General features: G+C 39.9%; 1 protein-coding gene across 2 annotated transcripts in view; it reads right to left on the bottom strand.

The window, feature by feature from the left end:
• Positions 1-23,030, bottom strand: part of CHN2 (chimerin 2) — a 166,310-nt gene that overhangs the window by 110,653 nt on the left and 32,627 nt on the right. The window contains exon 1 of one of the 2 annotated variants that reach the window (XM_075493092.1): positions 11,786-11,822. The exons of the other annotated variant lie outside the window; for it this stretch is intronic. Within the exon in view, the coding sequence (XP_075349207.1) occupies positions 11,786-11,807 (22 nt within the window). The 5' untranslated portion in view covers positions 11,808-11,822. Of the gene's footprint in view, positions 1-11,785; positions 11,823-23,030 lie in introns of those variants that run through there. 2 annotated transcript variants of the gene reach the window in all.

The raw sequence follows: 23,030 nt of genomic DNA, 5'->3' as shown, positions 1-23,030 counted from the left end.
AAACACATCTCAAAAGGCAAGCACAGTGAGACTTAAATCCAATTTGTAAGATAAAAGCTAACCAGACCACTTACTATTGCCATCTGATAGCATTCAATATTGCTTGAAATTCATTAATATGCTAGGTGATGTAAGTACAGTGCATGTATACAAAATTCGTTCTATTAATTTCTACATTAGAAAAATCTACTGAAAGAGGAGGAGAATAATTATAAGGCAGTCTTACCCATCTGTGGAAAAGGCATAGCAAAACCAATCTAAACCTCAGAAGAACAATTATCCCATGAGACTTCCACCTCCTGGGAGTGCCCATTATTGTGTTAGGAGAACATAAAACTGACAGCTATTCAGAAGACCTCCAGAGCAATTTTGGCTTAGCTCTACTGCTTATCTTACCTTGTCATCTTTTTAGAATATCTACAAGCTTCCAGCTAACTTACTAATATTGTATTTTATTTTTACAAGCCAGCAATAAATGCTTCTTTTACAGCATATACTTTGCCTAACAGACCAAATGTTGGAAAAATGCTTATGCATCTTAAATAAAAGGCTATTCAAATTTAAATGGTTTTATAGAGTAATAATATTTCATTTAGATCTGCCTACTAACTGCTGATTGCTTAGTCAGATTAGGCGGAACTCCGAATGAGACAGAAGCAAAGCATTTTATTATCATTAAATATTCCCATTATGGCAGTATTTGGAACCCAAAATCAGGTTTGGTGTTATGTCCAACTGCTAACAAGTACAGTTTAAAAATAAAACACAGCTGTGGCTGACCTAAAAGTGCTTGTGATTATACTGTGCGGCAAGCATCCAACAGATAAAAGGAAAAGGGATGGAAAAGCAAAAGGGTAACAGGAGGACTATCTGTGTCAGAGTCGTAAGTACCAGTCACAGCATCCTCCCCTAACTATTAAGAGAACAGTTTCATCTGATGCAACGCAAAGATAGCTAGAAAACAGAAGATGATGTTAAAACAAAAAAAAATTAAGAACCATGGAGCATCACAGAAACACACCAGGGATAACTTCAGCTGATTTATTATTACATTAGGAAGCTTTGCTTATAAATGTTAAGAAAAATGGTGGGGATTTAGTTCCTTCTGAGAGCGTGAGAAAAAACAACCTCAATACATTTATGTTACATTTTTATTGAAGTGACATATCACATAAATAATAAAATTATTCTGGATCAAGGTTTTGTAATAACTTATTTCTGCTGAAGAGTGAATTATTCAAAAGCAAACTGCAGCTCACCCTGAGCATATCCTTCCCTGCTTAAGGGGCACCAGAGAACAGCACCTGACTTCACTGTATTTTCAAAGACATGCCTATACCCTATTGCTCGGCAGTTTGATTTCAGTGCACCATTTTATCTGATACCAGTCAATTTACTTATACACAGCTTCTGTGCAAAGTCTGGTCCAGAGTCCCCAAATGGTAAACATTTTCAATAGAGAAATGCTTCCTTTCTGAAACTAATTTATTGCCTAGAAGAACCACATTTCCTCCCAGCTTCTCACTCATTAGGGTCCAAAACTCGGTCCCCACCGGAGTGAGGAGGCCAGATTTGAGAGCAGTCATGTATATCTGATGAGGTCCACGAGGCACACAATCGGTGCCATTAGACAGTGAAATTCAGGAGAACGCCAAGTTCTGCCGCAGACAATTTACAATGACATAACCGTTGGCTAAAAGGAGCCGTGAAATGTAAGCTTCCATCTAATGAGCCAGTGGTCGTGCGCAAAAAGCACTAACGAAAAATCAACATGAGGTGGTGCTTCGTGATCATTAGCTGCAAATCACACCTCCCCAAGAAATGTATTGCAGGCACTTTTAATATAGCAGGAGAGCCTTACACAAATGCTAATCTCAAAACACTCACTTGAAAATGCTCCAGTGGTTTTATAACAATGGAAGAGATGACTGATTAGGTGCCAAAGGGGTTTGATGCCAGCTCTGAAGAAAGCCTTTGCAGCTCTTACGATTTCTCTTAAAACAGATTCAACTTTAAGTTCAATATCCTTCAAAGTACAGGTGTCTTTTTGCACCAGTTCCAACTGGGATTTCAGACCTGTGCCCTGACTGCTCCTGCTGCTGTACAGAAGTGGTAGCCTAGCAGGCATGCTACTTCTTGCATATCCTAGACTGGTGCACTACATTCCTGCACCATTGTTCTGCATCTAAATCACTATCTTTATTGTCTTCTGTACAATAGCTGATGAATACTTCCTTAAAAGGTGCTGCAAAATATGTATTAGCTTTAAATTTATCAAAAAATGAATGTAAGTGGGAATAAAGTAGCATAACCAGTACTAAAGGCACATCACCTAGGAGGTAAAAAATGAATGCAACCTACAACTGAGTAAGATCCCCATGACATTCCAACTCAGGAGAAATTTCGGTATCAGAGCGCGCCAAACTTTGACTTGCAAAACTTACCCTTGCTCCATTGATTTCAGTAGGGTGGGAGTGATTCATTTCAGCCACAGAGCTGTCCAGAATTATATACAAGTACTGTGAGCTCAGAAATCCCAGTGGCCATGGTGTTAACAGCAATGGTTCTCACGCTCCTCTCAGTAAGCTCACTACCAATGACTGCCATGTACTCTACTAACACTGAAGTATCAAGAACTTAAGTTTACCAATTATAATAATTTTATTCATGCACTGTATAAGAGTAGCCACAGCCAGGCACTCTCTGATTTATCCCTTACAGTCCAGAACTCTTGCCACTGAAAGGGCACCTTATTTTTGCACCTATGTCCAGATCTAGAGAAGTATTCTCCTATGGCAAAATTTACATGAACCGCTAAAGTAGTAAAGATTAAAATGACCTACAGAACTATAGAAGTACTGGATGAACACAGATTCTGCTGATCACTGAAATAAATATCTAACCTGATGAAAAAAGGATTATTAAAAACCTCTATAAAAGCCAAGCTAAAAAACTACCAAAATCCCAGGCTAGAAGCAGCATCAAACACTTTTTAATTCAAACCCTGTTTAAATCCAATTCCTTCATCCATAAATATTGTGAAGATACCTTATTTCACAACTGAAACCTGTATCTTTACCTATAACAAAAGTAAAACACAGCAGCCCAGACCAAAGACCAGCACTACACAATCCAATTTTAAAATGGATGAGTTCCAGTGGCTATATCCTAAATTAGCCGAAAAAGTTCAACAAGGTCCATCTTTTTTCTGAATATGCTCATATACATTTACCAGCATATACAGATGTAGATCTCTCTACCTTATATACTTATTAAAATTCAGTCTTTATTTTTAAAGTGTGGTCTGTGTACTCACACACACACTACAACTCTTTCGATCACTTCAGGTTTCAGTGATTTTTCATAAAAGAGTATATGGAATGACTAGTACTTTTTCTTCCCTCTTTGCACTGCCTTCCAAAATAAATTTTGTGGTTTTACCAATTTTTTATTCAGAGTTTCACAGGTCCAGCTTGAGAAAAGACACACCAGTGACACAGCTCAGGGATGTATCAGGAGGGAACACCCTGATATTTACGAATTACAAAGGACGGGTTTGCAATTAAAGCACAGTACTGAAACTTCAGATACTGAGTTTAATTTCTAACTCTTCCATATACTCCCTGTGTTACTCTTCATCCCTATAAGAGAGAGAAAAACAGCACAGTCTTTCTCCCAGCCTCTCTGAGCTTTCCTGGGGATGGAGCCACCTTGCCCCATGCCTTGTGCAGCAGCAGAGTCCCAGTTCAAATCTGGGCTTTAGACATGATGGTAAACTGAGCCACAAATACGTCTGCTACCTCGAACAACAGAGCACATTTGAAAAGCAAGCGGCTCTCTACACTGGCGCAAAGTAGGGGCAGGGTAGAAAGAGAGAGAGACAGAAGTAAACAAATCCAGTCTTCAGTGCAAAGTTCAGTGGAGTAAGTATTTCTAATCTGACAAAAATAGCCCTGCAGTACTGCAGTGCCCCACCTAGGGCACAGAAATCAATGGTAGCTCTTGAGAGCATCGTTGAAGAGGGGTACGGGGAAGAAAACTGCTCTTGCATTGTGAGTTGAAATGAGTCTCAGGAGCTTTCCTTCAACATTTCCAAACTGAGATCTCCATAGCAGGCAGCAGGAGCTGAATTCCCTCCCTCCACTCTGATTTCAGCTGCAACCCCTCTGATTCCACGGCCGAGGAAGTAAGAAGCTGTAGGCTGTGGATATGGAAGGAAATCAAGAAGGAGCCTGAGTGTCTGTGCTCGCACCTGGTGGCACATCCCAAAAAGGGATGGCTCCACACCTGCCCAAACCACCCAAAGCGGGAGGCTGAGCAGGAGAGAAGGAAAGCGGGTAAGAAAACAGCCTGCCTTGATTCCCTGCCCTCGCTGTGTCCCCTGCGAGAAGAGCCGCTCGTCCGTGCAGGCTGGCACCGCGCCGGCAGAGCACAACCCCAGCCGCGGCAGCACGGTGCAGAAGAATTTGCTGGATCACACTTGAACCTACCAGCTACCCTCTAACCAAGCGCTTTAATGTGGTTTCTGCTCTCTTGCACTGCTTGTTCCGGACAAAAAAGAGCAGGTCAGGTCAGACAAACCTGCTGCTGGATGTTTATCTTGGCGGCTGTTTATTTATTTCTTTATTTTTAGTAGCACAATGGGGCCTCGGCGGGCACCGCTGCCTCTCGGGCTCATGCCGTAAGTGCTTCTGCAGACTGGACTAGTCCCATCTCACCACCTGCTTCTGAGGGCCTTCAGTTCTCACTGCTGAGGTGAGTATTTTCAGCCAGCATCTTCACTACATCAAACGGTTATTATCACTCTGAGCACTCTTTTCATTAGCCAAACATTTCTCTACACTCTTTTAAGCTGAAACCACCGCTTCTACTTAATGGAATAGCAATTAACTTGAAATACTTGGCTTTTTACCGCAATGCATCACTCTTGCACAGTCTGATATGCTAATAAAAATTGTATGCTAACATAATGTATAAAATATAATCTCTGATTTTAAACTAAACCAAAATTTATTGGCTCCAACACTGCAATACTGATCTACCCAATGAATATTAATGTATTAATTTAGGTAGCAGTGTCTTATGCCGTCGGGGAACTAAATCAGAGCAGAGCAGACCATACAGTGCATTGGAGAAAGTCTCAGTTTTTCTGTTTCAATAGAATTTCAATTCTACTCAAACCTGAATGCAGCTCCAGACCTAAAAGTAAACTTGAAATGATAAGGTATTTTTTGCTACTTAGCAGCTATCATACTCCATAAAATATTCCTTCAACCCTGCAGTAAACATAGTAATCGGCAAACTTGCAAACAAAAATCCCAAGTTATTTTACTTCTTCTAAGGCATCATTAGCAATTATAGGATGCTGGCAGGACAAATTATGCTCTCAGTTATATCTCTACAACCCACCTCTGTCCTTCTTATGCTCTTAATCCTTACCCAGCTGCACTGAAAATGCAAATCTTTACAATTATGACTGTAGGGATAATGGTACAACATCACTGCAGCAAAAATGCCCATTTGCCTCAATGGTGCTTAAACTCCAAACCTTGTACTGGCATGGATAAACATAAATTAACTACAATGTTTAAATGTTTAAGCTACTATTGAGCAACCACCACCCAAAACAAGCCAGCAAACAGCACTGCTAGACTCCATAGAGAGCTACACCCATCCATTTCATCTGAAAAAGGAAGCTGATGCAATGCAAGATGACATAAGAAAGTGATGATTGATTTAGTTCCTCATGAATAACAAAGTACTCCCTAACTCCACAAAGGAGCAGATAAGTGCAGGAAGTAACTGAAGTACTACAGACAAAAGTTACCAACAAACAAAAAAAGAAAAATCCAAGTATAGTGGGACAGACAGAATTATGCAGGAAAAAACCAATCTCAAATAGCTGTACAGTTCAGGTGTCTCTTCTGATTTCAAGTTGTGTACTTTTCTTTTCCTGTTCAAATTGGACAAGGACATGTCTTCCTCACCCACTTTTAAAAGTTATTGTTATATATCCAATTCCAGGCCTATTCATTATTCATTTACTGATTTGGAATTTCATCTTGCAAACAAGCTGTTATTGAAAATCTTTCGAGAAGTGTCTCTTGTGACCGTTGAGATATCTTCTTAAAAGAAACATAATTCTGAAATACAATTGTGCAGCAGACCTTGCACACTGATGTCTCACTGAGTAAACTGAATTAAGGTCAAAGTCAACTGCTCTTTTGTTACTCTCTGGTACTAGAAACTAACCCAGGAACAAGCCATTTCAGCTTGAATGAGAAATACAATTAATGAAATACTGGACATTTGTGCTGCCATTAATGCATTACAAAACAAACATCTCTCCACTACATCTCTCCACTCCTACCATAGGGAAGTGTGCTGAAAGTCTGACTTGAAAAAGCTTTCACAACATTACTTATTTATCCATCCTATTGACAAATTCTAGTTACTAATAAAATGTACTAGAAAACACATTCACTTGAACTAAATATGTATATGAGAAACTTAAAAGTATCAAGATATAAAAGTCATAATAACAAAAAAGTGGCCATACCAAGGGAAGACCAAATGCCCGTCTCACCCAACACACCATTTCCAACAACGGCAAACAACATTTGCTCAGGGGAAGAGTTAGAGAGCAGGACAACCAAGCTGAAGGAGATTCCTTCCCACATGACCACATCACAGCTACATCATACCCTCCCATACAGCACTCACTCTGGAGTGCTTTGGACATAAACAATCCCACGGCATACATCAGTACCCACAAGGAATAGCCATGGGAAAAGTTTTAGGTATGCATTGCTTTTTCTTAACTTTAAAATACAGAAGGTAGCCAGCTGCCATTATTTGGTCTCTGAAGTAAGAAATATGCAAACTGTAGACAGGTTCACTTCCTATATTTCAATTTTATGACACTTTAACTGCACTGAATTCAAAAGCAGTAACACTGTAGTATAACTGTAAAAGTATTATGTTGAACCAGAGCAATTATTCTGAACAACATGGCCATTTACACCAGTATCCTAATATAATACATATTTATAACACAGTGCCTGGTGAGATAAATTAGTCATACTGTAAATAGCCATCAGGGATATGGAAAGTAATAATTTCTCATGACCTGCTACATGTGTACAAAAGCAGGTGACTGAAATGATGTAAATATTAAGATGGTATCTTTAGCAGGCACTCCTCTGCCCTGGAGGGAGAGCGACGGGAACACCATCTGTGCACCACCAGCTTCCCTGTGCTTTAATGAACACCCAAGCTGCAGATACACATCCTCTCCAAGAAGCAGTTCTGCTGGTTAAAAAGGCAACAGAGAAGGAGTATAAACACATTGCTTGGTCACTAGGGGTTAACATCAGGAAGCTCAAAGGCAAGCTACAGCTGAATTAGCCAGTTATGCAAAGGGAAACCACAAGGGCTTCTGCAAGCAATGCCAGCAGCAAAAGGAAGTTCAGGGAAAATGTAGGTCCAGAGATGAATGGGGTAGACAACCCCCTGACAGGCAATACGGAAAAGCTTGCTTCCAGACCTCTGCATGTACCTCTACCATTTGGGAAAGGGACGGGCAGTTGACAGTGGGGAAGTGACTGGTTAGGGACTCATCAGCAAAACTAGATGTATTTATTCAAATACCTGGGCCGGATGGGATTCATCCAAGGGCACCAAAAGAGTTGGCTGATGTGATTGTGTGGCCATTATGTATGAAAAAATGCACACGATCACGGTCAGTCCCCAGCAGCCAGAAAAATGCCGATATTATGCTTATTTTAAGAAAGACAAGAAGGAGGACCAAGAGAAGAACAGGCTGGTCAGCCTCACCTCAGTCCCTGGACAGCCCTGGACAGCACAGGGAACACGTTCCTTGGAGTCTGCTTCTAGACACATGAAGGACAAGAAAGCAATCAAAAACAGTCAACACAGGCAGACCATGCTTGATTGAGCCGACTGCTTTCTCTAACAAAATGACCTGCTATGTGGATGAGGAGAGAGAGGTGGATGCAATATACCTTGACTTATTAAGGTTTTTGACACTGTGACCCTCCCATACTCATTTGGGAGTTGAGGACGTAAGAGCTAGAAGAACAGACTCTTAGGTCAGTTGAAAATTGGTTGGTTGGACTGCCAGTCCTGAAGGGTGGTAATCAACAGCTTTACAACTGCTTTGCAGCTGGTAATGAGCAGAGTACCCCAATATCCACAGCGGGCTGATATTGTTCAATATTTTCATCAACTACTTGAGTGATAAGACAGACCCCTCAGCAACTTTGTGGACAATAGTAAATTACCATTTAGCTTAATCTTTCTCTGAGAGATTCAGTTCAGAAGGACCTTGATAAACTGAGGACTGGGACAACAGAAACTTCATCATGTTCAACAAGAAGTGCGAAGTTCGGTGTCTGACGCAGACTAACTCCATATATCACCGAAGGCTGGGAATTGACTGGTTGTGTAGCAGCCTTGCTGAAATGACCTGGGGGTCATGGTGCACTCCAAACTGAATACGAACCAACAGCGTGCTTTCTCCACAAATAATACAAACACCATACAGAAGGCACATTACCCACAATGAGAGGTTAAGGGAGCTGGGCTTTGTTAGTGTGGCAAAAAGGAGGCCAAGAGGCAATCTAATAGCAGCCTACAATTGCTTAAAGAGCAGCTGGAGTGATGACAGACCCAAACTCCCCTCGGCAGTAGCAGACAATGCAACAAGTGGCCAACATCACAAACTACAGCTTGGATGGTTCAGATTGGACAAACACGATTAAACAAAATTCTGGGCAGCAGTGGAACAGGCTGCCCAGAGAGATGGTGCAACATCTGTTCTTGGAGGTTTTCAAGACTAAGCTGGACAAAGCCATGGTTCCCCAGATATAGTGCTGGAAATGGTTTTGATTCAAGACCTCCAAAGTCCCCTTCCAACCAACTTTTCTATGATTCAGTGAAGAGATTATTGCCCAGCTCCCTCGCACAGCCCTCCTGCCAGATGTCTCAGCTCCCAAAAGTGCAGCAGGTAGGGTTAAACAAAGCCATGTTTTTCAGGCTGCATAAATTAACCAAGCTTGTTTTGGATGGAACAAGGTCAGGAAACATCTTAAACAAGCATATCTGTGGGAAGATCTGAGAAAATAGTTACTTCCAGCAAGACAGCCATGATAAGCAATTGAGGATGGGCTGGAAAAAAAGCTGCACCGTGTTTCAGTGTTGGCAATAGCTGCTATGTACGTAGCTGCACACTTCTTAGCTTCTGCCAGGATTGCTCCCTAAGCACACCAAGAACTCTATACCTTCCTCACCTCCCAGCAGTGGCTCTGCAAAGAGCTGCAGGAAGTTTCATGTCTTGTCCTCTTTTTTCGTGATTTCCAACCAAACAGGCAGGTCCAGCTCACCGACACACATTACATTTCTCAAACAGTGAAACTCATCAGATCTGGAGTTCAAAATTTATCACGCTACATCCAAGCAGAAATGCCAACCATGCTGAACACGGTCTTAACATCTCAGCCAAAAGTCTCCAATAAAAGCAGTGTAGAAGCTGATTAACAAGATCCAATTAGCAGATTACTCACGATCCAATGCACATAGGTATACAGAGTGCAAAGCTAATAAAATGGTGTCATTATGGTAGATGAAGAGGTAAGAACAGCCTAAACTTTATCTAATAGCTTCTGATGGTGTGGCACTGCCAGAGATAATCCAGTGGCTGAAAGCCTGTCAAAAGCCACAAAGAATAAATCAGGGATACCACAGAATGCAGTGCTTGGTATATTCTTTCCAAAGAAGATAAAATCAACACTACTTCTTCTGCCTGAATCTGCCAAAGAAATGATGGGTCAGACTGGCATGTAATTTATACTTATTTAAAACAGAATAATCTGATCCAATCTCTACCACACTTAAGACATACCTGTGCATTGGGACATCTGGACACAAACCCACTAGTTACTGGTAAGCTGCTGAGACAAACTGGTTTGGTCCCTCCATCAGGCCTTGGATTGTCCAAAGACTAAGCCTGGACAGAGGGAGTGTAATGAAATGTTTCTAGGGATTTGTCTCAACTTAGCCATCTAAAAGTTGTGCATCTAGTCTCAGCTAGTCACTTAGGCTACTTTAATTATCAGTCTAGAGAGATGCTTCCAGCTGTGTTTGAGTCCTGTGTAAAATGGATGGAATAAACCCCCTCTTCTGCTGCCTTCCCCTCCCATCAAGGCAGCTACATCTCTCCACTCCTACCATAGGGAAGAAGCCATTTCAGAATAGTATGACAGTGGTCCATCATGGGGGAGGTTTTGAGAGGATTTTTATCTCTACCTCTACAGCACAGAATCTGCTGTGTGACTGTGTGCTGGAAGAGAAGGTAAAACAGAAATACTAGATAAAAATATTGCTTAACTAAATTTTTCAGACTTTCAGAAGTGCAATTGTTCTGAAGTCAAGAATTTCTCATCCAAGGTTATGAAGAGGTCCTGAACGTGCCCATGCACAAAGGAGATGCACAACACATATATGCATATGCACGGCTTTATCTATAGAGCTCAGAGCAAGGTTGCACTTCCAGTTGTCTAAAACTGAAATCCTATTGCCCACATGAATTAAGAGAATGGTGATAGAGAAAAGATCTCATGGGATCAATTTCAATCCCTGGATGAATACACACACATCAAAGTGATTTCAGGGGAGTGCAAAATTTGCCCCTCAAGAGTTTTAGTTTATGTGAAATCACCGCAGGAAAATTAATTTCCAATCCACAATATAAAATTTTGCTACATATTTTGCTGTTGCTACATAGTCAAAGTTCCTATTAACATTAGGACCTCTACAAAATATGTCAAAGGAATTTAATGTACCTAACGTAAAGAAAACCCACAAAAGCCTCCTGCAACTCAACCCCACTATCTGTGTTTCAGAAATTAGATGTTGGCTGTTGGGTAGCTCTGCTCAAAAATTATCTGTATCTGTACTTATTTCAACTAAGAATTCTTTCAACCATTTTTAAAACAAAGGTAGGAAATGGGAACAGAATTGTAAATAATTAAAATGATTTCTTTTGACAGAGAGACAGGAAATCACTGTTTTAGTTTCTAAATCCTGAGTTTAAGAAGTTCCCTTCATGAGGAACATTTGCTCATTTCTTAGTGGGCACATGCTTCAACAAAGAAAACTGAAAAGGGTGACACTAAATGACAATTAGCAACACCGCTTTTGATATCAGAACACGTTTTTTCCTCAAATGAACTGAACAGTGACAATAGTGAAGTTTTACTTTTTCCTCTCATGTGATACCCATTTACTGAAGATGTTCTCCTCTCTGTTCCCAGCTCTGCAGAAGGTCAGGCTACCCTCACAAAGATGGCTCTAGCGAACGGAAACTGCCACACGACCCATGAGATCCCGTAAGAGCATTATCAAACATTGGCCTTCCCCCAGACTGGATACTTGGGGCTGGATTTGTGGCACAACTTTCATTTTATTTTCCAAGAGGGACGCTTCATTGAAATAAAATTAACCAGCCTGTAGCTTATTCAACTCCACCAGGGAAGAAAACAAAAGGAAATGCATAACTCTCCTGAAAAGCCATTCAGTGCTCAAAGCCCCACTAATGACAGGGAAGGAAACAGAAAATTATTCTCATTCCTGACCCAAACTTAGCTTTAAATGCTTTGGATGGCAAAAATAAGAACAATGACGTGCTGCTTCACTTGGCACTTAACACAGTACAACATCTGGAGCAAGACAGAAATAGAGAAAATAAAATACTAGAGCACTGTACCTGATCTTGAATCAAATCCCATGTATGACTGACAGCTCTCTTCTTTCGTACTCAGCTAGTGTTTCTTGCTATGTCCTTTCTATTAAATAGAACAGTCTTTTAGTCCTTTTTGTAGAGATCAGTGTGCAAGGGGTAGAGGTCAAGACGCAGAGTAGATGTCATTAAAAGACTGACAAGGTACAGGGTCCAGAACGTGTAAGACCATGAATTGCTCCTGCGACTGATCATTTTCAGATCTGAGAATGGTTAAAATTGAGGGTACTTAGCACTTACCAGAACTGAAGCTGCATACAAAAATATAGCACTGCTTTTAATTACAGCACTCAGATCCTTCTGGGGAGGGTCCTAATGACCAGGTATTTTGTATGCCAAGATATGTCCCCCTCCCAGCAGGCATCAGCTGTACTCCCTTAATTGACCTTTCCTTGCAGCTCCTTTTAAAGAAAGGAAAAGGCCATGCAGCTAAGCAAAAAAACCCCTACCAACAAGTTAAATTATATTTTAAAAATCCTCTTCACAGCTACCAAAGAGGCTTCCTCACTCCTAAAAACAGTACAGTAAATTTTATCAATTTACACCTCAAAGTCCTATAATCTTTCCTGAAAGCCTCCTTCAGAAGAAAATGAACTCAGAATAAATAGTGACATTTTAAAAAGTTCTTGCAGTTGCTCTAACAATCATCAGTATTAATTCTGTAATCATCTAACCCTAAAATACCTTTTGAAATGTTTTTGTCTAATGCTTTTTAAAAGCCCATCTCCCTCCTGCTTCCCCTTCTCCAATCCTGAGATACACCTAAAGCCATAAACTTTTAGAAAAATGGTATCACACACTTCGCTCTGCATCCACAAGGCCACTGCCATTCATTTAATTTAAGAAAAGCAAGTAATTATTGTGAATCGCAAATAAAACAGTATTTTACCCTTCCTCTCTTGGCTCTTCAGCACTGTTTGCCTACCAGTGTTTTCAGTATCATGTGTATACTAATTAGTAATGCTGCTCTACAAATAGAAGTGTTGTGAGATGATAAGAGGCTTAAAAGACAAACAGAAATGGTTACACTGAAATAAGTTTGTGACTAATTCTCACCATGAGCTTAACCATTGAAGTACTTCAGCACTGAAAGAGGTCAGCGTGAAAAACAGGCACCTTAACTGTACTTACATACAGGCTTCTTGTGGATTAACCACGTATTAGCGTCTTCAGCCAAAGTGATCTGGTCATTTCATTAAGTTTCACAGGACACCAGGCCTGAGACTGTGTAATGTCCTATATATCACACCCTTATTTTTACTAATGTTTTATGAAAACGCACCTTTTTGAAAAGCATTCAGTGTTCACTGGAAGAAATCAAGGGATAGAGATTGCACCATCTCCCCCTCATGTTAAATGGAGTACCTTATTTCTACCTTGACTTTATCTGGTTTCTGTTTCTGACTACTACTCATTTTCCACTAAATTAAAAAAAGCCTTTAGCAGTCCCTTTCTCCTCTCTGTGGAGGAATTTGTACGCTGTAATCAAGCTCTCCCTCAAACTCCTTTTTGATAAAATGAGCCTGATGAGGTTTTTACGTTTATTGTATAAGACGCATTCATTACTCAGGCCCCGTATCATTCTGGTGTCTGTCTCGTTTGCTGTTTGCTGTTACCTTTTACAGCTTCCTTGTCGGAGGAGACCAGGAGGACTGACTCAGTACTCTAGTACCAGTTCCACCAGTGACACGCACACTCCGAGTTATCAGTCTGCTCCTAATGGTTACTGCCCTACTTACGTGTTCTCAGAGTTTATGAGCTCATTTTGTCAAAGCCCCTCTCGAGTTGCGTTTTCACTATCACCCTTCAAAAAAATACCAGTCACTGCTTGCTGGGACACTGTAACCCCATTCTGACACAGTCAATCAGAGATCACCCTTTAAAGCAGAAACTACTTTAGGGTTTTTTTGGATTGGCTCAGCTTGTCCCGATGAGCGTACTGTTCCATACGACTGCCTTGTCTTCCTCATTATGTACATACACTAAAGACGTCAGCAGCAATTTTGTGTACTTCAAGATTATTGATCAAAGCTTCATTCCTCTGCAACCCAAACATCCATAAACCCACTTCAGTCCTTATTCCTCAAAAGTACTTTGTGGTAAATGTCATATTACTTTTCAAACCTATTTGGATCACCACGCTATAATCTGTTTCATACTGAAATTACATTGAAAAAAATCTGCAGGAAATCAGCAAAGAAGCAAAACTAGGGCCAATGCCCCTTTTCATTCCAGCTCTTTTCATGGCTCAGGCTATTGAAAAGCCACAAAGAAAAGCAGAGCTCATTGACACTCACCAAGTGACTCAACTGTCACAGGGCATAAAGCAAAACCAGGGAGAAAGAGAAATGCAACTGTAGCGCACTGAAACAACAGCAAATACTGCCGGTGCCACACCTTTCATGATAGATGTACTGTGAAGCGCTACTGCAGCTAAAAGCACGTTGCGCGGGAGGACTGTCCAGATTCATCTCAGTACTCTGTCACCTTGCAAATGAGCATTTTGCAAATCCTTATGGTCACAAAACCACAAGAGTGCACCACTCATATTATCCAACACAGGCATATTAAAATCCATTAGGTAGCAAAGGAAACAAGTTACCAAAGAAGTGGTAAAACTTAAATGCCCATCAATAAATACATAATTGACAGAAAGGATAACTCTTCACTTTCCTCCTAAGTTGGTGAAAGTTAATCAGGAGTAAGTCAAGGGCCTCTCTGCATCTTAAGGACTAGAGATTTTTAAAAGCCACTGAGATCCTACAGTCCAATAGATATAAAATATGGTTTCAAGCTGCAAAATTTCAGTCTGAATTCAGACTCTCAACACCTCAAATTTTTTTTCCCAACTAAATAGTGTCTGAAGGTTACTCTTGCATTTTATCGGCTGCCTTCTCAAGAACGAAGGTAAAATTTGTGACTTACCAATGCGAGAAAGGCCACAGCAGGGATTCAAGAGTTTGGTTTGTTAAATTTAAGAGCAATGCATACTGCCTCCAGCCCAGCTGGCAGTTAAGGGAGCAGGAGGGGAGGAGGAAGTATTTTTGGGGGGAAAGCACAGGAGATTGCTTTGAGGCAAAGGAGCACCGAAGACCATGGGACTGAAGCTGCAGATATTGGGGTGAAGCACATGGCGAGGAGGTGAAGTCATGCAGCGCAGTGGGTATGTTACAAACCCATAGCAAACCAGGTTTCACTGCAGTTCTGCTCATGGAACAACTTGTTCTTGATCATGATGATTGCCCAATGGAGGAAGTAGTATATTCATCCTGTCTGGTGCCAGGCCTCACTGGCATAACTGTATATCTAGCCAAAGACTTCATTCATTGTCCTTTTATTCCTGCAATTGTGAATCATCTCCGCCTTTGCATATTCATGCCTAAGCCTGCAATTAACCTGCCAGCCATGTTACTCATGGTTAGAAATTGCCAGGTTCCTTTCTTATTATTTATTTATTTTTGTTTGGGCGATGAAGATACAGTAAATACATATAAATTTAAATGGTGTTCTGTATACCCTCTAGCCTACGCCTGATTATTAAGAGCAAGTGACTTATCACATTCATACAAAATCAACATCCTATGACAGAACAGCCTATCTGAATCAGATACTAAAAGACATTTAAGAACTAATTAAAACTTGGAACCAAATAAAAGGAAAAGCAACATGCAAATCTTTCACCAAAAAGCTTGTGTTATAAAGAATGAGTGTTTACTTAGCAAAATACATGTAAATACTTGTGTTCAGCTATCAAGTATTAAAAATGAGGTCTTCTCCAAGTTCTGTCTTCCTATCAGCATCAGCACAACGCTAACTGTTCATACTTCTCAAATACTAAGTACTTAGCACTGTAAATTTGAGGTTAGCTAGGACTTTGGCCCTGTTTTCAAAAGAGATTCTGAGTCTTAACTTTTGAGCTTTAGAAACTTCCACCCAGGTGCTCTCAGAGTACCAAGCTGCTCACCTAAAATTAGGATACACTAATCATCAGTTGTTATTGAAGTCACTGCTTTATGTCAAATGTCCATCTCCTTTTCATCAAGGGAAAATCTCCATATACATTCAGTGCTTAGCACTGAAATTCTTCATTGCATGCTGACGACCCTAAAAGTTCAATTGCTTAGTTATTTGAAATACCCATGCAACAGAATCACTGCAGGCTCACCAACTGCCTCACCTTGGATGCTCCACATTATCAAAGTATACTCCATTACAGTCTTCAAAATGTCTTCTGTATTTGGCTTTGATTCTTTTCAACCTTGTATTTCAGGCATTTTGAATTATTGGGGACACTCTCCACCATTCAAGTCTCTTGAAGAGAGGTGATTTGAAAGTTACAGGTAAGGTAACAACATTCTCTTACACTATCAACGAACATTTTGACTACAACCCTAACAACATTCTCATAAATGTGATTACTACATAGAGTTGAAAGAACTTGAATGGCTGTGTTGTACGCAGACTAACATTAAGATATTACAGACTGAAAACAAAGAGCACCTTCAAACAACCACACTGCCGGAGGAAAAAAAGGCAGAGGGAGGCTCCTCTTGTACCTAGGAAGCTTTGAAGCTAGCAGCATTAGAGGCAGGTCTAGACTAGCATCAAGCCCATAAAGTAAACAAAAACCATGTAGGTAAAATTTGGGACTATCAGCCTTTACAGTGTCTCTTAAAACAATTATTACATTGTTGATATGCTCCACTGCTTTCAGAATCAAGCTTCCTCTTAAAAATCCTCATGTGTACCATAAACAAAAAACATAGGAAGCATGATATAAAGAAATGCAATTAATAGCTCTGGATTGGTTATTTCACACCACTTTACACTTCTGATCTCTCAAAGTCATATAGTCATGTCTTGCTTCCTTGTAATAGACATTAGAGAACAAATTATAGACTTAAATGTAAATGATAGTTGCACAGGGACATGAAACCAGAAGTCAATCCATCATAAAAAGTGTTCTCCTGACTGCATTGCAAGTCGGGTTGGAAACAAAAACTTCACTCCTGCAGTAACACCATATGAAGGGGTAAACCAGAATTTGTGTGACCCAGCTTTGGCAGATTATTATAATATAGATTATCCAGATTTTAAATTTTAAACTGAGAATGAAGCATTTATTTCCACTTCTCACATCCAATAAAGAAAACTACTTAATAGCAGCTGGGGATTTGTCATGGTCTTGGCACCTTGTGCAAAGAGACCCATGGTAGTTTCATTGTTATGGCTTCACATACCCCAAAATAGTAAGCAAGTCCCTCAGTAAATCATCCTGAGCACAGGATGAGGCTGTGCCAAACTGTTCTGAGTTGGGTTATTGAATCTGGAATTGAAGCTGGGAGTGGTGCTGAGGCATCTCCCCAGAGACGGGCAACCACTGATTTCTTTCTGTCCAATTTTTAAGTACAGCAGTATACAGTGAAGTATCTTTCTAGCAACATGTACAGTATGATATATGTGACAAATTCTGAATTCTTACTAAAAAAAGCTCTAAACTGTCATCTGAAGTTTGCATTAGCAGCCCCTCCCTGCTGAAAATTTTGTTAATATTGATTGTACCAGCCTCATTCCTTAAGGCATGTGTCTGAACTTACAGAATAAATACATATAACATAAAAATCACCTTCCACAGCATGCAAATGTATGTTATTGTATAAAACATTCAGGTCTAATTTCATTAAAAGAAAGACAGAGTCTTTAACACACCCGTTCTAACAGGTCCTAAAAGACAATTAATCTTCAGAAAGGACCTTTCTATTTTGAAATGTAAAGCTCCTTGTCTCTTAAACTCCCTCTGCTCTATACCTTTTGCCATTTCCCAGTGTCACCCACCACCCTGTCAATTAAGTTCAAAAAGCTGGAGGCACTTTCTGTTTCTTCCCCTGTCCAAGCAGTGTTCATGCGCTGCTGCTTCTTCACAATGTCTCTAGGATCATCTCCTTTCTAAAACAAGATAAAAATTGTTCTTCACATGCCACCAGCTCCCATCTCTATTGCTGATCTGTTCAACAACTGTAGGCCCACCTAGACCATATGAGGGAAGGCTGCTTCAGCATAAAGATTTCTGGAGTGCCCTGGGGTCTCCAGTGCTTTAACAACCTCAGGCTGGACAACTACAACAACTTATCTTGGCCTTCTGTCCTCTAACAGCATTTAAACTTGCTATTGGATAAATGTTCTCAGAAATCACTGTAATTTTTTTATACATGAAGTTACCTAATTACATCAAGCCCAACTAACATTTTTCCCAAGGCTAAATTTGCCAAAAAATGATAAGGCCAAAACCTAAATACCATCCATGTGGACTAGACAGCTTGCCTAAGCCAGCAGATCTCCAACCTCATTCTAATTCTGAGGACGCCAATAATGACTGCAGCTTTCCACAGACCTTCAGAGTTTTCTGTCAGTGGAGATGTGATTCAATGTTTTATGTACTTTCTTTGCAATGAGATCTGTGCAGAATGCTTCCAATGTGTATTCCCGGCACTCCCAAACCTCCTACTGCCACTCCCAGTCGCTCCTGGAGTACAGGCAACACAGGAGCCATCTCTAACTAGCACCTTAACACACAAAAATCATGTTTTCCATGGGGGAATAGCACACAGCTTGTGCATGTGAGCAGAAATCTCAACCTAGTCTTTGGTTTCAGTCGCATTCTTGAAAAACCTGAAGCATTTGGTAAATAATCTCTTTCCTCAGCAGAAGAATTATGACTGACTAAAGCCACACTGTACAGTTCACACCCAGGTGGTTTTGCTGAGCAGAGAGCAAATGGAAGCAAGAAATTGCATAAAAAGGGTAATCTTTAAAGATGGCGTTTTAACGTCCTGAAGCCTGAGGATCACTTCTGCCAACAAAAGTATTCTGTACTACACAGGACATAGACTAAGAATGAATAAGGCTTTCTGAAGTGGCAAATGGTGGTTTGTGCAGTGATTATCTCACGAGGTTCCCAATCCCAGCTCGAACATTATGAGCAGTAGGGCAGTAAAACATCAGACTATAAGACATGGCTAGTCAAAACCTTTGCCAGTCCCAGAAAAGAGATGTGCATGTTAAAATATTTTTAAGCAAAGCTAAAAATACCACACCTTCCAAGTTCTGTTTTTCTGCGAGACGTTTAATCATCACCTGTTTAAAAAACAGGATGCAAACAAAGTTTATAAGGGGAGCGAAAGCGTGCGGGGCTGCACATGATCATTTCCTGTCGGGCTTCACCAGCTACTTCTGTGACCCGTGCTAAGCAAGAATCAGAAGTAGGAAATGCTAAGAAGTGTTCCACTACGCAGAATTCAAAGCAGATTTTTAATAATAAATACCAAAGCCACTGTATTTATCTTGGATTCCAATATTTTGTAAGTTGCTGTCAATATTATTAAAAATTTATGCTTTTCTGCTACCTGAGATTTCTAGTTTTATATGATTTCTATACTTGCTGAAGTCTTTCTAAAAATTATGAACTCGAAACATTTGACTCCTCTGGAGGTAAAAAAGATTTTCATCTGATAATTAAATTTCAGTAAACCAAATCTGTTTCTGGAGATTCTTTTCATTATGGAGATTCTTTTCATTATGTAGCTAATTTCATTCCCCTTTAGAATTTAATCTAGAATTTGCATTGTACAATTACTACTATATATACTATTACTACTATTATATATTCTCCTACTAAACAAGTGGAGACATACGCATGGGGCACACATCCTAATCCATACTTTCAACTTCATTTTGAAAGATTTCTTTTTCAATCAAGAAAGAAAGAGCAAACATCCCGGGAAGTGCCAAGGTATTCCATCTAGCTTTTTCCTCTTGGATAAGGTGCTATTTTTTTTTTTTTTGTTAGTTCCATCTCTGTTATAAGAAACTTTATAGCATAAACCAAAACACCAGTATTTTGTCATCAACGGTCTTGCAAAACAAAGAACTAATGTATCAAAGGTATAGTTCGCCAGCCATTCCCTTCACTGCAGTCAAGTGCTACCTTCAAAATCTGTCTCTGCTAAACTCTACCAGTTGTGTATGGGTCAATGCACTAAAGAAATCTAAAGCGGTATTGCCAGCATCCAAGCACCTACTCTGACTCAATCTGGTACCACTCTCATAGTGCTACTTCAAACCCAATCCTTAGATTTTATATGTATGCAGCCTAATGCTGCAACAGCTACTCATGTAAACAGTACCATTAGTGGGTTTGCATTTTACAAACATTGTTTTTCCAGAATAACTTCTCTCATCTTCTGGATAGCGAACAATGAACTCTAGCCCACATTACAGAGTATTCACCTTCATTCATTAACTTTCATTATTTATGCGAGCAGGGCCACTTTGCAACTCCTCTTGCAGTGTGCTCCCTAAAAATTCAGAATTGGGCACTAGGAAACACAGAAAACTTTCAGCTAAAGCACGTGTAGAGTTTAAAGGAAAACTAAAATGTAGAAAGCCCTCAAACAAACAGAAAAAGCCAGCATGGGCTTGGGATGCTTTGAAAGTACATACCAGCTTCCTACCACTAAAATGATAGGTTTCGTCTTTAATTTCATTTACTCCTTTCTACTCAGGTGTTCAAAATTTCCCTTCTTGCCCTGCTATTTTTCCCTTTTCTATACTCTCTCTATTGGCTTTTTCTTCTACAAATAGTTATATCCGTTCACATGTAAATTTTTTCATTGTCGTAATATTCAAACTCCATGTGTTCATCTTTCACTTTTCCATACCCCTAGGTCTGTACCAGCCTTTCCCTTTAAATTCCCCTTAAAGCTGGTGAGCATATTGGCTTAATGCTGCTGCTGGAAAGAAGCTAAGAGAAATTAAGGAGCAAAATTAAGTTTGAGCATTCCTAAAAATGCTGTGCTTGTTAAGATCTAAGTAATGCAAAGGTAAACGCAAAAGTCCCTTATTTACATAAACAGCAGGAAGAATGTATGAACATTAACATGCAAAACATCTATCCATGGACTGCAATAGCTTACAATATCGCTTATCAACTGAAATTACCATCAGAAAAATGAAAAAGACTTGGGACACAAAGACAGACTTCAAAAAATTCAGTAAATTCCACTTGGAAAGTGGGCCATAGTCCCGTAACTTTTCTGCATCCTCAGTATTTCTTCTGCTCACTTAATTACATTCCAAACTCCAAATTTTGGCTAACGCATTTGCATACGCTTTGTACTTCAAAGGCTGACTTGCTTATTAGCATAGCCTAGTTCCTGTTACCTGTATAAATAACTACGAGCAGGAATCACATTGATCTAGCTGCACTTGATTTCCATTCTCTGTATTGGGAATTCTTCAGATTCAAGCTCCAATGGAAATTTTTAGTCGGTTTGGTATAATCAATTTTTGATTATGTGCTTCTACAGGGAAAAAAAAAAGGTTTTCATTAATAGAAGAAATCATTTTTATTAGGGAAGTTACAAATGTTTGAGGGCTCAGTGGTAGTAAAATGTTGATGTCAAAACAAATAAACTAAGGTACAAAGTGCTAAATACAAAGTGTTAAATACAAACATTAGGGGAAGACAGAATTTGATCTGATTTTAAAATACTTTGGAAAAAAGACTTCACAGATGTAGAATTTTATCTAAAAAGAGTTTGATTTTGACTGAGTTAATTTTACACATTTGAAAAAATATTAGAAAGTTTACTTCATTTAGCAAGATTTTTTTGCAAATATAATAAAACTGTTAAAGTATAATTTATGGCACACAGGTCAGGTAAAGTGCATATACAGGCTTGCTCAGTTTTAACTCATGGCAATACTTAGGGCCCCAAGGCTGAACTTCAGGTGACTATTATGGCCACTGAGAAGCTGCTGAATCAGACCTGCTAAAAGGTCCTTTAACAAAACACAGCGAGGATTTTATCAGGATTTTTCCTCCTCAATCTATTCAGTCTATAGCCACTCCTTCCTCGCCCTTGGCAAGGAATCTTTCTTCTGAGAAATTAAAGTTGTGTTTTTTTCCTGAAAGAGCATGTACTAAATGCTTTCTGATGGCATCACCACTTCCTCCCATTGACTGTAATAGCTCTTTAAAAGGGAGATTTATCACTCTCCTGCAGGATGATCAGAACACCTCATGCTGGCAAGCAGGACAGAAAAGGAGCTAGAACATTTTCTCCTGCGAGGAGCAAGATGAAATTCATTTTCTGGGGTTTCAGATTTTTCCCTATGACATGCATTTACATACACTTTGGGAGTCCTTCTAGAACCTCTCTGGAACTGTCACCCAGTCAAGGCTTACTCAGAGCCATCATTCAATGACAGTTCATTGACACTGCCTTCTTTAAGGAGAGCACTAAGGATGGTGGACAGATGTGCCAGGGCCTCTGCCATCTCCAAGGGCCCAGTACTTCCTCAGCATCCCGGTTTCCTCAGTCTATTCTGACCAGCTGTGGCCTCAGAACGTCCATTCGGATGAGGTTGAGCCACCCAACAAATCAGGACACGTTCTCCTCGGTAATGTACCCAACAAAGTCTGGGCAAAGCTGAGTGTTTTGAAAAGTGTGCTTTCAACTTTCTTCTAGCCAGAAAATAATGTACAACTATTCATTAATTTTAATACCATAGAACCTAGTTTATATAAACCATATATCCCGTGCCAAAACAAGAACAAAGAGGAAGTTCCAGTTTCTTCATAGCTTCTACTGAGCGTGCAGTCACCACCAGCATCATTATGGAAATGAGTAACGCATCCTTTTGGAAATGCATTGACAAGCATCTCTTTGAACTGAACTCTGAACTCAAGATGACTAATGGCAATATGCCCAACATGTTTGTGTGCTAAGCCAGTAAATGAGCCTGTCATCCTTGTATTTTCTTCTGTGCCATAGTCCCCTGTGCCCTGGCTTAAAAGTGATTTATTACTAATCAACTGAGAAAACATAGCAAGGAGGAAAAAGGAATACACTGAAAGCATTCAGAAATTAGCACACACACATTGTTCGAATGGTGCTACCTTTTCTGCCAGTCCTACTAGAAGTTTTAACAGGAAAAAAGCCGTGTCTGAAATATGCTTGTTATTAAAAGAAACCCAAACCTCTTTACTTTTTGATGTGCAATGCAACATCTTATCATTCCTTAGCATTTTTGAGCCTTGATTTAATTTGCTAAGTTTTTTATCCTTTTATATGTCAAATATTGCCTTCAGCATATGCATGTTCTTGGTGCTCCAAGAGGAGAAACAATCTATATATGGGGAAAATGATAC

The sequence above is a fragment of the Mycteria americana genome, chromosome 2 (assembly GCF_035582795.1).
Source record: "Mycteria americana isolate JAX WOST 10 ecotype Jacksonville Zoo and Gardens chromosome 2, USCA_MyAme_1.0, whole genome shotgun sequence".
In the NCBI taxonomy this organism is placed as follows: domain Eukaryota; kingdom Metazoa; phylum Chordata; class Aves; order Ciconiiformes; family Ciconiidae; genus Mycteria; species Mycteria americana.
Note: the sequence above shows the minus strand (reverse complement) of the source record. Positions and strands in the feature narration are given on the sequence as shown.